The 16,708-nt window shown below is 35.5% G+C and overlaps 1 protein-coding gene across 1 annotated transcript in view; it reads right to left on the bottom strand.

Annotated features, from left to right (window-relative positions):
• htt (huntingtin) overlaps nucleotides 1–16,708 on the bottom strand; it is a 688,215-nt gene that overhangs the window by 389,542 nt on the left and 281,965 nt on the right. The window contains exon 25 of the mRNA XM_090385445.1: nucleotides 8,494–8,663. Coding sequence (XP_090241571.1) covers nucleotides 8,494–8,663 — 170 coding nt within the window. The remainder of the gene's footprint in view (nucleotides 1–8,493; nucleotides 8,664–16,708) is intronic.

The raw sequence follows: 16,708 nt of genomic DNA, 5'->3' as shown, positions 1-16,708 counted from the left end.
CTCCGAGTTCCCTTTATATAACTTCCGTATCAGTTATGTATTAATTAATTATGTTATTTTTGTAATCTAATTCGGTATATGTATTTAGTTAAAAGTACAATTTAAATGCCAACGAAGTTCAACAAGTTTAACAGATTTTACCCATCACTGAAAATATTATAACCTATACTATACTAACGCTATCTAGGTTCGGTATATAACGATCATATGACAAAGACAAAGGCGGGAAGTTACGAACGGTAAACCTATGGACACTTAAGTATTAATTAATTTTCAAATCTCGCTGTCTCAATTCAGAATAAACTAACGATCCTTACTAGGTCTATAATCTACTTACAAAAAATAATTTGATGTAAAAAATATTCAATAAGCGGCTAAATATGGCTAAAAAACTTCTCGTTCAGTGGAGTTGCGACTTGTAACACGTGGATACCCTTACCGATACTTTTATGCAATTGCAAGGCCGAGTAAAGAATAAATACACCAAATTAATCAGAAAATCACAAAATAATGCTATACTACTAAATTTAAATCAAAAGTTTTAGAAAACAATAATTTCAAATCAATAAATAAGAAAAATCCACTTAGCGGCTTTGAACACGTCTGGCCCCTACTAGCCTCGTCAGCAGATTCTTATGTCTCTTAGTTTCATGTGTTATTTTTAAATTAAATTTAGACTAAAATCATGTCTTAGAGTAGAGCAACAAAGCAAATATCTCAAAGCAGCAAGAATGCTTTGGTTCAGTGGAGGGAACTACTGAGGGCAGTTCTCCAATGGATCAGGATTACATTAAGTGCTCTACTTGTTCCCTCTTTGCACAGCTACCTTTATCAGGATATGATACAGCTAAAGGGGATGCCTTGTGCACATGTTCATTGCAAAGAGCATAAGGAGGTTAAGCTTAAATTCAATGTTCTGATGGGCTTATATGAAAGCTTGAAGAATAGGGTTGTTGCCTTTGAAGCATTAAAAGAGAAGGACCTATCAAGCACTCAGCTGCCCATCACAACAATACAGCCCATACTCCAGCATCAGACAACACAATAAATAAAATCCTCTACAGCAAAGATCCTTGGTCCCACAAGAAGAAATTATAATTGGTGACTCAAATGTAGGGGAAGTGTGTTAGGTGTCTGACAGCACCAGGAATTTTCCCTATCTCCACAACTATAGGGGAAATGGGAATTTCATTGTGCAAAACAGGACTAGGGTGGGGAAAAACAGCAGGAAGAGGACCAGAGTCTAAAGAGAAGCTATTGAAGATAGCTATCATCTTTAAAGGACACTAAAGGTGATAATTGTTATAAGGGGGCCATTTGAAAAGTTCATGGCCTGAGTATGAAGAGTTTATTTGAGGAGTCTGGTCACATTACTTTTCAACATAATCCCCTTTGAACTTTTTCTACTGATGCTGCAATGCATTGATTCCCACTGTAAAAGAAAGTTTTCTCTTAGGCCTTCAGGAATGCATTCAATGCAGCAATGATGTCACTGTGGGAAAATGGATGCCAGCTAGGTATTTTTCCCAATTAGGCGAAAGTCCAAGTGCTAGATTTGATGAATATAGGGGCTGGTTCAAGATTTCAAAGCAGCACTCATGCAGTTCAGCCATGGCAAAGACAGACTTGTGAGCAGGTGCATTGCCCTAGTTCATTTTCTACCTACAACAAAGCTTGAAACAATTATAAAACAGTTATTAATCAGCCTAAACTAGATTTTTAACAGACTAAGAGTAGAAAACTTGTTTCTTGTCCAAATGGTAGTCCAGCATTCTGGTCTCTTGCCAAAGTTATTAGCCACAACTTTTGACCATCACTATTCCCACCTGTGTCCAAACCTGGTTCTATTGCCACCTCAGCTAAAGATAAAGCTGTCCTGCTAACATTCTACTTTTCTTCTAACTTGTGTATTAAAGACCTTGGACTTGTAAGTAGGTGCACTGCCCTGGTGGAACAAGATTCCTTTGCTCAGCTTTCCACGGCTTTTGTCTTTGATTATTTCATTCAAACACCTCAACCTCTGAAATGCCTTTGTGGTTGTCTGGCCTTTCTGAAGGTAATCCACTAGCAACAATCCATCAGCATCTCAAAAAACTAATGCCATTATCTTGCCAGCAGAAGGAATTGACTTGGCATATTTTGGAGGGGGGGAGTTAAATATCTGTTTCTCCACTTTGGACTGCTCCTTTATCTCTGGCTGTAAGTTTTGGACCCACATCTATGGTCACAAACCTTGCAAGAAAGTCAGCTAGATCCATTTGAAAATAATGTGAATATTCACTTTACTTGACAACTCAGTATTATGTCATCCACATATTGGACAAGATTTTGCTGCTCTGGCTAACTGACTGAGGTGTATAAAGCCTTGAATAGTTTGAGCAGGCTCAATGCTGATGGAATACTTCTGCTTGCTCAGATTAAGAACCTGCGGGGGCATAGATTCAAATTAAGGAAAGACGGTTATAGAACAGATGTGCGGAAGTTTGTCTTTAGCCGGCGGGTAGTTGATTGCTAGAACAGACTTCCATCTGTTATTGTGGAAGTTGATAGCTTTAATAAATTTAAGGCTGAATTAGACAAACATTTGAAGTGACCGGATGGGTAAAATGAGAAGGTTTTTTTTTGGCTGATGCTGTATAAGCTTGCTTTCTTGCATCATATGCCTCAACTAATGCTAATTCCTGTGCATTTTTTTCTGCTGTCAACTTTGAGACCAATTGTGCTGACACCTTTTCCATAGGGAGAACTTCTGTTATTATGCGGTACATGCTATCAGATGAGATTCCCAAGATGCTGGCAATGTAATTTAATGAACAGCAATTTGTTAATCACTCATCACCAGATAATGCACACTGCCAACAACTTTTGGAGTGGTGGATGTTGCAGGTATTTCACAGCATGGGTTATCTACCAGGCGCTCTCTCCCTCATTTAAATTCTGCTGCTCACTTTTTAACCATGGAATAAAGATTGTGCATCCTCCCTCAATGTTGAAATCATATCCTTATAAATTGATTTTGCATTAGTCCCTTCTTTTTACCAAATATTGGATGATTGCATGGTGACGGAGTTTGTCCATCTTTCCAATATTCATACAACATTGATGACTTCAGGACCAGTAATTAAAAAAAATATGTTATTGAAACTGCATAAAACTTGGTGGATACAATTTGAAGTGTTATACATTAAGTACAGAAATTTTTAACACTGTATACAACAACCCTTCATATTCAGGCATAAACTTTTCAAACCTCACTTGTGCATGTTTACTAATGATATTAATAACAGGAGATTTGCTTAACAAGTACAGGGAAACACAGAAAAAGTCTTGAGTTAGGATTAAAATTAAAAGTGTAGGCAATTCTACCCAGATATGATAGAAGGGAGCACACGAGAGCCTTATCAATTAATTTGGACTAGAAGCTATTAGGCTTTTTATACCAACTAAGAGATACTGTTCAAGGCTTATACATAAATTGATGTCGGCTAAACTGATATGACTTGTGGCAGAGAATAAAAATGCATGAGATAAATAAAAATTATCAGGTGATACACAGGTCTGTGTTTGACATAAACTAGCCGGCGTTCATTTCACAAATATATGTGTTCTCAATTCTAATTTCAATGATGTCCATTTCCACTTGCAGTCTGCCAAACCCCATGTACTTTTTCTGACAGAATCTCAGTTATCAGTTGATTCAACTACTGCTCATCTCAGTTGCCAAATTATTTGCTGTATGATTCCTTTTGCCTCAAAGGTGGTACTTGTGCATATTGCCCGTTCTGATATTTCCTGTCAGAGACTTGATAATTTGGAATCTCCTCTTTTTGGTCTTCGCTGGCTTAAATTCTCTTTACCTCATTGTGTCAAATTCATCTGTTGTCTCTACAGTTCTCCCAACTCCACTAATCACTTGGAGCTCTTTGACTTCCTCTCTTTGCAACTTGACTTTCTCCAGTCCAACTTTCCTAACAGAGAGGTAATTTTCCTTGGTGATTTTATAATGTTCATAACTCCAGCTGGCTTCCGTTTTCTAGTCACACCGAGCCAGCTCGTCGAGATGCTGAGGCTTTTGCAATTACTAATGACCTTGCACAGACTGTTCATTTACCTACAAGAATGCCAGACAATCCTAACCATACAGCCAATATGCTTGATCTTTTTCTCATAAACAATCCCTTCTAAGTACACAGTCGAAGTGAGTGGTCCTTTACGCACCTCAGATCACAACTTGGTGATTGTCTCTTCTCCAATGGAGCCTTAATCTCATGGCTATTCCCAACCTCGTTTTGTTTGGCATTAAAAGAATGCAAAATGGGATGACCTGCGAGATTTCTTTTTTTCTTTTCCTTGATCAGATTACTGTTTCAAAACTTCTGATGTCAACGTTTGGTCAGATCGTGTCAGTGAAATTATTCTCTTACGAATGGAATCCTTTATTCCACACTCCACTTTAAAATCTTGTCCTTTATCCAAACCTTGGTTTTCCAATAAATGTACTAAGGCTGTTCAAGAGAAGAATGTTGTTACTTTTTGGGAATGAGAGTAGCCTTGTTCAGGCAAAGTTTTTATGGCTCTGGAAAATAGATAAGTTTTTTCTGTTTTATTAACTTAAATTGGCATATTAACTTATTTTCTAGAGTAGCTTTATATTCCTAGTTACGATACTTGGTTTAATTTTTAACTTCTATAGAGATTTTGTAGGTTATTACTTAGTATCGGTAAGGGTATCCAATCCACATGTTTTACAAGTTTTGCAGCTCCAGCAAACAGGAAGTTTTTAGCTATATTTAGCCGCTTTATTGACTAATTGTTATATTAAATTATTTTCTATAAATAGCTTATAGACCTAGTCAAGATCCTTGGTTTATTCTGACTTGAGACAGCAAGATTTTGGAAGTTAATTAATACTCAGTGTCCGTAAATTTACTGTTCGTAACTTGCCACCATCGTTATATGATACAACATTATATCCCGTACTAGACAGCGTTTGCTTAGTATAGTGCAGTATATAATATTATCAATTAATCAGTAAAATTTATTAATCTTGTCAAACTTCATTGCCAATTAAATTTTACTTTTTAACTAAATACATATAACAACTTAGATTTTAGAAACGTAACATTATTAATTAATATATAACAAAACTTGGAGATAATACTTGATACTGAAAAAAATATATAGATATACAGTGTTATAACTGTGTTGGGATATTAGTTTAGGGTTATAATTCTGTACTGAAATTGAAATTTTATTGATATTGAATCAAAATCATGACTCAGACCAGAGCAGAAAAGCAAAAGGCTCAAGCTAATGGGAATGCTGTGGTTCAGGGGAGAACTGAGTGGGGCAGTTGCCCTCTGAATCACAGCCTTTTAAAATACACTGCTTGCTTGATGTTTGTGGAGCAATCAGGTACGGGACATAATATTGCCAAGGGGAATATCTTTGCGTGTGCATGATGTAAGGGGTGTGAGGAAATCAGGCGACAACTCAGCGTTGTTATGGGCTTATATGAGAGCTTGAAGGATCTAAATTGAGAGGCCAATCAAGCTCTCAGCTATCCACATCAATGCCAGAGCTTGCACTTGATCATCACGCAATAAGGAAGGCACCTGGGGTGGACAGGATCTATCCAGTTATATTAAAGGAAGTAGAAAAGGAAGTAAGCAAACCATTAGCCATAATTATGAGAGCTTCCTTGGACTCAGGGGAGATCCCCATGGACTGGAGATGTGCAAATGTATCACCAATTCAAAAGGTTCAAAAGGTGACACAAGTAATTACAGACCTGTTAGTTTAACTTGTGTTGCGGGGAAAATAATAGAATCACTGGTTAAAGAAGCATTGCAGGATCATCTAGACAAAATCATCATTCTTCTCTTCCTTGGTGATTTCCTTCTACTTCTCTCTCTCTTTTAGGGTAAGTTAGAATTTTTTTTTTTTTTTTTGTCTGGTGCAGCAAAAGCCTTGCACCATTTGGTTAATAATAATAATAATAATAATAATAAGACTGCAGTAATAGTTAAGACACAGCATGGGTTTGTCAAAGGGAGGTCTTGTCTGACCAATTTGATTGCTTACTATGATGTGGTCACAAAGGAACGGGAATAACTTTGATATCATATATTTGGATCTTAGAAAGGTTTTTGATACTGCTGCACATGGAAGACTGCTGTACAAATTGGAGAGGTATGGCATCAAGGGTAAGCCACTGAACCATCCCTTTATCCATTATAGCAACAATGGATAAAGGGATGGTTCAGTGAGAGACAACAGAGAGTGGTAATCAATGGACACTGCTCTTCATGGACAAATGTTATTAGTGGAGTTCCCCAGGGTTCGGTGTTGAGCCCACTTTTGTTTTGTATATTTATCAATGATATTGATGAAGGTATACCAGGTTTAATGTCCAAGTTTGCAGATGATACAAAGGTTAGCAGGGTTGTTAACAACAGTAATGACAGTATGCTACTCCAACTGGATCTAGATAAGTTGGGCAAATGGGCTGAGAAGTGCAAAGTACTGCATATGGGTAGCAATAACCAAAGAGAAATGTACCAACTTGGTAGTACTACATTCAGGGAAGTGGAAAGTGAAAAAGACTTGGGTGTAATTGTGCAGCCAAATATGAAGTTTGCTGAGCAGTGCAGACAGGCTGCCAGGGCAGGTCATGCAGTCTTGTCAATGATATATAGGAATTTTGCTAGCAGGGATAGGGAGGTGATAATCCCGTTATACAAGGCAATGGTCAGGCTACACCTAAAGTACTGTGTACAGGTCTGGAGGCCTCATTTTAGGAAGGTTTTTTTTTTTGTTTGTTATTTGGTTTTTAGGAGCATTAGCAACTAAGGCCATATTGCTCCAGGGATATGCGGTGGTTATTCCCTGACCTTTCCGCATCCTCTGTATTTGGTGGTCACGGGCTCGAACCCCAGTCTAATCAAGAAGCGTGTGCTACACACTGCCGCTCCTGCCCACCTGCCTAATTTTAGGAAGGATGTAGAGTTACTAGAACGAGTACAAAGAAGGGCAACAAGATAGATGAGGGGAACAAAGGAGTGCGCTTATCAAGAAGGGCTTAAGTTCTGCAAATTGCAGCGCCTGGAGAGTAGGCATCTGCAAGGTGATCTTATTGAGGTGTATAAGGCCTTGAATGGGTTGAGCAAGATGAATTCTGATGGGATTCTTCATCTTGCTCAGACTAAGAACCTGAGGGGGGCACAGTTTCAAATTGAGTTGTAGAATAGATGTGCGGAAAGGATTTGTAGTTGATTGGTGGAACAGGCTTCCATCGTTTGTTGTGGAAGCTAATAGCCAAGATAAATTCAAGGCTGAGCTGGACAGGCATTTGGAATGAATGAGGGATGAAATGGGAGGGGTTTTTTTTTTTTTTTTTGGCTGATGCTGTATAAGCTTGCTTTCGTGCATTGTATGCCTCTGCTAATGCTAATAAACTCAATAATTTTTTGCCTATAAAAATTATTGGAGTGCAGTGTTGTTTACTCTTTTGTAACAATTATTATCATTATAATGAAATTTCTAAATCTGACATACACTTTTTCAACTTTAGCATCTGGCAATGCTCCAATTATTTATAACTGGACAGTTAAATGCCTAAAGTTTTACTTGAATGATTCTGGAAGTTGTAGAGGTTGTTTAGACTATTGTTACATTTTAGGGGATGTTTGGTGAAATGTGCTGATAAATGAGGTGCCAGCATTATTGAAATTATGGGTGTTTGCATTTTTGTAAAAAATGCATGGTTTATTTCATATCCCCTGATAGTTGTGCTTATTATGGTTTTATAAATTTGAAAATGGAACGGACTATACTTTCATGCTTGTTAAAAATAACAAGCATGAAAAATAAATAAATAAAATAAAACATTTTTAAAATTTTTCATTAAAAAATATGAAATTACATAAATACATCTTTCATTATAATTATCATGTAACAATTGTTCTGATATTTTTATTGTATTTCAATGTAGCAAAATTTTTATAATAAATATATTTTGGTCACAAATTCATTATAGTGACATTTCACTGTAGTATGAATGACCTAATGATGATTAACATAAAAACAATAAGCCCTTAGTGTTTTTATATAAAGGTATCCAAAGGTAAATTTTTATATAAAATAAAGGTTTTTATATAAAGGTATCATTCCAACTGATACTGGAACAAAGGGCTTTTATTTTCATATGGGTCAAGAGAGCAATTATAAATCATAAAACCTTAAATAAAATGCAACAGTTTAGTGGCTGACATAGATATAAATACAAAATATTAAGTGTAATCAACAGAAGGTATAGATCAATCAATATTACCAAAAATTAAGGTAGACTGAACCAAATTGCATTGTACTACTAATTAAAATGAATTATGTAACCATTTTATGCTGGGTGTCTAAAATTTTAGTTTTAGTCACTTTATCTAGCCCTGGTATAAACAGTAATGTTAATAAACAGAAGAATTGGTATATACTTACGGGATTTGTCCTTCTTCAATATACTCAAATTGCTTAATAACAAAACCGATAAATATCTGATCTGAATCTAGAAGGCAGTAGTTAACTCGTAGCTGAACTAGTTGGGCAAGTAAGTCTAAAACCTGGCATTGTAGATTAACATTGCTTGTTACAGTGTACTGCTTTAAAGCCTAATAAAGAGAAAATAAGCAGTTCCCAAATGAAATGTTTTCTTATAATATGTAATTTTTTAATATATTATTATGCACCTTGCTTCATCCTACTGATACGTGGTTTCATAAAATCCATAAAGGTTAACCCTTGATGGCATAAATGACATAATTCATAGGCTAAAAGTGGTGCTGAATGCTTTTCGTTTCAAATTTTATGGCCGTTCTAAATGAATAACCATTCTAAATAAATATGAAAAATTACACACACAAATTATAAATTATAATTTCTATATGTAACATGATATTTTTGATAATTTTTTGCTGATGTTACATAAATAGCTCGCCCTTAATTCAGCAGCAATGTAAGGTAGATGTGGAGATGTCTGGATAGGTACATCTCTATTGCAAAACTTTTATTCATTTTTGTGATAATCTTGTGATACATTTGTAATAATATTGAAATAAATATTATGATATACAGCAATACCTTGTTTTTTTTTTTGGTTTTTTTTTTAGGCGCATTAGCAACTAAGGCCATATTGCTCTGGGGATATGTGGTGGTCATTCCCTGACCTTTCCGCATCCGGTGATCACGGGTTCGAACCCCAGTCTAATCAAGAAGCGTATGCTATGCACTGCTGCTCCTGCCCACCTGGCTACAGAGGCACCACAATACCTCATATAATGCAGTTAATGCATTGGAAAAAACTACCACACTAACTGAATCATCACTAAACGGGGAATAGTTTCAATGGGGAAAAATAATGATACGTGGGTATCAAAGAATTTTTTTTTATAGTAGTAATAATTATGCATGATTAGTTAGTAAAATAATAAATACAAATAGTAATGTGGTAGACTAAGAACGAAATTAATTGATTAACTTTACAGAAAACAACAATTTTATTTTGAAAAAATGAAAGCTAGAAAATTTTACTGATTAAAGAAAAATCAAATATAATTTGCACCATTTTGTTTTTCTTCTTTTCTTTGTGGAGTTCTCGGTAACACTGAATGGCATTTTCTAATGCTCGTCGGGCATTAATACTACGCTCTACATCTCGAGCATGATTCATAATCAAGTCTGAAGCAGTTTCTACTGCTTTAAACATTTTTTTTCAAGTTCTTGTAAGTGAACTTATTTTTCTTGCACTTTACTAGCACCTTCGTTACACTTTGGACTTTCTTCTGCTTCCTCATATGCCCGTTCTTGGTTTAAGTTAAGGAGAGTATCATTATCGAGAGGTTGAGAATGTGTCAATGCACTCTCGAACATTAGCCATTTCCAAAGACTCGAACCCAAGATTGTGTCCAATTTTGATGTCTTTGGAAATATCCTGAATTTTGGATTCGAAGCTGCAGGAATCACTTGTGCAACGATGCAAAATTTGCTTCCACACTGCTCTCATGTTACTCTCGCTAACTTCGAGCCACACTGCATTTATGCTTTCGATAGCATTTCTGATGTATTTTGTCCAGAATTCAGTCAGAGCTGGTGAAGCTTCTCCAGTTGTAGCCTTTATTGCTTGAGAAAAAGTTTGTCTCAAATAATATGCTTTAAAAGTCACAATGACACTTGATCCACTGGTTGCAGTAGAGATGTTGTGTTGGGTGGAAGAAAATGAATTTTAACATTTTCATTCAAGTCACAAGTCCGGTTGGATGCTCTGGTGCTTTATCCAATAACAACGAAGTTTTAAACCACTCTTCAAAGTTTCTGTTATCCAAGCTTTTTTATTTGAATGCTAAACAACTGAGAGAGCCTTCTTTGCATAACTGCTAAGTGTTTGGGGGTTTTCCCCATGATACACAAGCATAGGCTTGTGTATCATGCATACATATACAGAAATTTAAAATCGTCAGATGCATTTCTACCCAGCAAAAGTTCCAGAAGATCTTTTGATACCTTGTAACCTGGTTGAGTTTTTTCATTTTCTGATTTTTTTCCAAAACAAACCTGTTTCATCAACGTTAAAAATTTGGTTATCTTTGTACTCACCTTTTTCAATAATTTCTATAAATTCTTTAGGAAATTTTTTGGCAGCATCTTTGCCTGCACTTTCGCCTATAATACGGACATTATGAATTTTCGAGCATTTTTTTAAATGAAAGAACCAACCATAACTTGCCGAAAATGTTTCATCAGTTGCTCCATAATTTTCTTCCATTACATTTTCTTTCAATGCATTGAAAAGACTCATAGCTTTCATCTGAATTTACATTTGACTTAATGGGATTCGCTTCTGATTACAATCTTCTATCCATATCGATAGCAGACATTCTATATTTACCATTAGAGAGCTCCTTTTTTTTTACGATTGTTTTCGAGGCAAAAGAGTTGGTAGTTTTTCCGTACTCTTTGTACTGATTCATTTCTTTTACAATTCTTCTTATAAATGATTCATTTATTCCTTTGTCTCGTGCAAGTTTAGTAAACGAAGTGCCTTTATCATGGCATTTGATGATTCCAAGTTTCTCTTCTAATTTCAACCATTTACATTGCTTTGGCTTGGTATCATCCTATTTTCTTATTTCACTCATAAAAAAGGGATCATTGAGAAAAAAAATCACAAAAGGGATACACCCGTGAAGAAGCTGAACTTAGATTACCTTTAGAAGTAAGTGATGCCAATACTCATATATAGTACATATGCACATTGTATAAGCTTGCAGAAAGATCTAGAATAAGGAAGTGATGCAAATTTGTGGAGATCATTCTAGAAAATTTTATAAAAATGTCAGCCATATAGGACTGCATTATCAATTGCAGTTGCAGATTATAAACTGCACTATAGTGAATCCCGTACTGATTGAAGCCGCACTGTCGCGAGGTATTGCTGTAGATTTTGGTAATATTCTATAATTTTGACATTACTGAAATCAATTAAATACACTGCAGAATCACTGATTGAATTCACACTTTGCTTTTTAGCTAACATATTTAATTTAGTTAGTTTTTGTTGCATCACAATTTAAGTAATCTCTCCATCAAAGGAGGATGGCGAAATTACTAAAATGAATGTACCTCACTGCATTTGTAGCAGGTCTTATTTTTTCTAGGAAAGACCAAACTCAAAGAGTAAATTTATTTTTCAACCAAGTTTTAAAAATTTCTCTATCCATCTATGATAACTATTGGTTTCAATACATTGTGTTTTTTTTTTTTTTTTTTTTAATTTTCCAATCATAAGTTTTAGCTTACGGTTTCCAAGACAGCAACACACATAATTTATGTTCAGAGGCATATATTTCTTATTAGTTATATTTCTTTCTCAAATGCTCAGGTGCATGTTGGTATGCTTTTCCATATAACCCAGCTTTTTTAACATAATTTTAGTAAGGTTTCAAGTTTTCTTTAAGCATTTTTTCTATTTCTGAAATTTAGAACAAAACATGACAGCTAGCAACAAATAGCAGAACTCAGGCATTTCCCTGAAATTTCATGAATGTCATATTACTGCTTAAATCAGTCAGACATCTGGATGAGGAATTAAATTCTCCTTCTGATCCCAATGCCTCATGACAGAACTTAGCCTTAGAAATAATTATTCTTTCAGCTCATTTCTGGCTGAACTACCAAAACAGGAAAACACCTATTCTTCATATTCTTCTGTTTTAAAGATCTAGCACCATTATCTTTATGTCACAAATAGTTTGTGTTCTTATACCACAATCTTTAACCAATTTTGCTGCATTATTTTGAATCATTTAAGTATAGTTTTTGTTTAACTATTATAACAATTTTCTTTTGCTTCTCAGCTATATCTGGGAAGGAGTTATGGAATTTAATTACAGTATATTAATCACCTCATATTAATTAGAGGATGCACACTATAAGCATGAACCAAGAAACAATTACTGAAGTAGGTTACTGATTACCATGAAGAGGTTCAAATGCAGAGATGTTTTTTGTTTCTTTGACTGTTGCTATCTATTTTCTTCTAGTGATGATTTTGTTTTTAAATGATAAATAGAATCCTCAAGATCAACTGCAGAAGTTCCTTTAGTATAATAAACCATCAATGAAATTGCAAAGTTATTAAATTTTAAAAATAAAATAGAAAAATATGCCACATATTAAATATAAAAATAAAATACAGATAATCAGATCTTTATTGTAGCTATTACATGCAAAATTTATTCGGACACTTTTTTGGTTTGTACTTCTGCAAGTGCAAATTTTTTTTTTTAATATTCTCAACAATGTAGCATAATTTTATTTACTACATCACATTAACTAAAATATACTTATATAAAAATTATGAGGGCTATTTAAAAAAGAATGAAAATAATTAAATCATTTATCTTAATGAACATCCAAACGCTTTGATGACCCTTCCCAAAATAGTTCCCATTTGATGTAGGGTATCCATCCAAATGCTGTTGTCATTTTCCCATTGCTTGTAAAAGCCCATTATTTAAAACGTTTTCTGAAATCACTTCTGCCACTTTTATCACAACATCTAAAAAGCTGAAATTACCTCTTTTTTTATTATTATTATTTTCTCCTTTTTTTTGGAAAAAGTCATACTGGCCAGTAACTATTGCATGAGACAGCAAAACATGCTGGTACACCATTACAGTTTAAAAAAGAAAAAAGAAAGTTATAACCATAACTTTACTAACAGATGGGCACCATGTTTGCTTTCTTTAGCACTGTAGAAGTTGGAGGCATTCTCATGGAGCTCTGTTGTTTAGTTAATATAGTTTTTGCTGGATTGTAACAGTATAGCTAGGTCTCACTTGCTCTTTTCAATTAAATCATCACTATCTTCCCACTTCAACTGTTTTCTTTATTGCTAAATGCATCTAAACACATATATCAGCACAGCATCTCAAAATTATGCAGTATTATATTTGCATGTGATACAAAACAGGTGGTTGTCTTTTTTTTTTTTTTTTTTATCAGCATGGTCCACTATAGTAGGTAGAAATAATTGGTTTTGTCGAGAATGAAATACATTTAAACAAAGATGGTGCAAGTGTAATTGCCAATATCAGTGAGGAAACCTTTAGGGTTAAGGAAAAGTTGAATGCCTAAAATATAGCATTCTGCTAATCTTGAGGGGGGAACAGAGGTAATATAGATGTCGTTATCATATGTATAGGTAAATCAATGTAATGGTTGCACACATCTCAGGAGTTCACGTTTCTTACATCAACAGACAATATTGGCAAAATGCTAAGGATAGCTACATTTCAAATTAAATTAAGTCAATGCTAGGGAACAAGTTTAAATAGCTCTAATGGGTGTCTCAGGGTAGTAAACTATAAAAGAAAACTTAAGTCTTAACTGTGTCTATAGTGACTTCAAGAGTGCTATAAATAAAATGAGTGAATTCAAACTTCTGGTTAGAACAAATAATGCTGATATAATAGGTCTAACAGAAATGTAGTGTCACTCAGAAATAGGAAATGAGTTTCATCATGGTTTGTACAATGTATTTATGAAGGATAGGGAAGACAGAAAAAATGAAGGGATTGTGTTTCTTATTAAAAGCAGCATGGGCATGCATGACAAAAGTATCTCCAGATTTGGGATTTATGCATGACTGCACGGAATCTGTGCAATGAGATAGTTGGAAGCAAATAGTGGGAGTAATCTACAAACCAGAAGATTATGAGAGCCTCTAAGAGCAAATGGAATAGGTGAAAGGGGATGAATGTCTTATTTTGATTTTGATTTTGATTTAACATGATTATTATTATATTATTTCTTCCTGATTGGGGGTTCCACCCCGTGACGAGTACTACTACAAAGTACACAGGGTGGTTCTTATGTCTGGTGTTACTATTTGTCAAGGAACTCTCTGACTATCCTACAGGTGTTCAGGATTGTGGCTTTCTGGGATTCCTTGTAGGTGTTTTCTGGGAAACCTATTGCTGCTACTAGGTTGTTATGTAGGGTCTTTGGCACCATACTGGTGGTTGACATGATGATTGGGATGGTCGTTACTTGTTGCATATGCCACATCTCTTTGATCTCCTGTCTTAGGTTTGTGTACTTCCTGAATTTTTACTCATGGGTTATCTAGAGGTTGCTACTGTTGGGAACTGCTGTCAATCAGATAGGTAGTCATTTCTTTCTTGTTGACAAGTGTTATGTCTGGTCTGTTGTGCAGGATTGTCTTTTCCGTTATTATGGCATGGTCCCAGTACAGCACGTGGGTTGGGATCTATACTACTGTCTGGAGTTCATACTTGTAGTACGGTACACTTATTATTATTATTTGTGGCATATGATGCAAGCTTATATGGCATCAACAAAAAAAAAAAAAAAAAAAAAACATCACTTGTTTACCCCTCCCCTCCAATAATTTTTCTAGTTCTTCCTTGAAATTATTCACATTGCTCACCTCTATAACAACAGATGAAAGGTTGTTCCAACAATCAACCATCCTCTGGCTGAAGACAAAACTCCTCACATATATATCCTGCAACCATCCTTCTTTAATAACCCTCATATAGTAGTAGTAGTAATTTTTGTTTGGCTCAAGTGTATCAGCCAAACAAGAAAAAAAAAATTTTTCACACAACTATTCCCTCTAAAAGTTTGTCAGTTCCACCTTGAATTTATTTAAGCTATCAACATCCACAACAACAGATGGAAGTTTGTTCCATCAATTAACCCCCGCTGGCTAAAGGCAAATTTCCACACATTTATTCTACAAATGTCATTCCTCAATTTCAATTTATGCTCCCTCAGGTTTGTAATCTGAGCAAGAGGAAGAATCCCATCAGAAACCTTCATATAGTAGTAGTAGTAGCAGTGGCATGTGATGCAAGAAAGCAAGCATATGAACTTATGCAGCATTAGCCCAAAAAAAAAAAAAAAAACAAAACAATTCCCTCTAAATATTTGTCCAGTTCCTCCTTAAATTTATTTAACCTATCAACTTCCACAACGACAGATGGAAGTTCGTTCCAGCAATTAACCACCTGCTGGCTAAAGGCAAATTTCCACACATTTATTCTACATCTGTGATTCCTCAATTTCAATTTATGCCACCTTAGGTTCATAACCTGAACAAGTGGAAGAATCTCATCAGAATTCAGCGTGCTCAACCCATACAAGGCCTTATACACCTCAATCAGATCACCTCGCAGGTGCCTAGTCTCCAGATGCTGCAATTTGCAGAATTTAAGCCTCTCCTGGTAAGAGGATCCCTTCATTCCCCTCACCAATCTTGTTGTCCTTCTGTGTACATGCTCAAGCAAATCTACATCCTTCCTAAAATGAGGCCTCCAGACCTGCATGCAGTACTCAAGGTGTGGCTTGACCATTGCCTTATATACAGAGGGACAATCAACTTTTCTCTGCTAAAAATTCCTGTATATCATTGACCACACCCCATGACTTGCCCTGGCAGCGTGTCTGCATTGCTCAGAAAACTTCATATCTGACTGCACAATTACTCCCAGGTCTTTTTCATTTTCTACCTAATTAAGTGTAGTACCACACAGTCGGTACGTTTCTCTGGGGTTACTTCTACCCATATGCAGTACTTTGCATTTTTCCATGTTAAACTTCAGTTGCCACTTCTCAGCCCATCTGCCCAAATTTTCTAGATCTTGTTGCAGTAACACACTGCCATTACTGTCATTAACAACCCTGCCAACCTTTGTATCATCTGCAAACTTCGATACTAAGCCTGATATACTTTCATCAATATCACTGATAACTATACAAAACAACAGTGGACCCAACACCAAACCCTGTGCGACTCCACTAATAACATTAGTCCGTGAAGAGCAGCACCCATTGATTACCACCCTGTGTCTTCTCCCACTCAACCATCCTTTTATCCATAGTAGCAACTTACCCTTAATACCATTCTGCTCCAATTTGTACAGTAGTCTTATATGTGCAACGGTGTCAAAAGCTTTCCTGAAATCCAAGTATATGATATCAAAATTATTTTTTGCATCCAGTTCCTTTGTAACCACATAATAACCAATCAAATTTGTCAAACAAGACTTTCACTTAACAAACCCATGCTGTGTCTGAATTATTGCTGCAGTCTTGTCTAGATGATCCTGCAATCCATCTTTAACCAATGACT

This window comes from Mastigoproctus giganteus, chromosome 11 (assembly GCF_048544385.1).
Source record: "Mastigoproctus giganteus isolate SK-2022 chromosome 11, ASM4854438v1, whole genome shotgun sequence".
Lineage (NCBI taxonomy): Eukaryota > Metazoa > Arthropoda > Arachnida > Uropygi > Thelyphonidae > Mastigoproctus > Mastigoproctus giganteus.
This window is presented reverse-complemented; position numbering and strand designations above follow the sequence as displayed.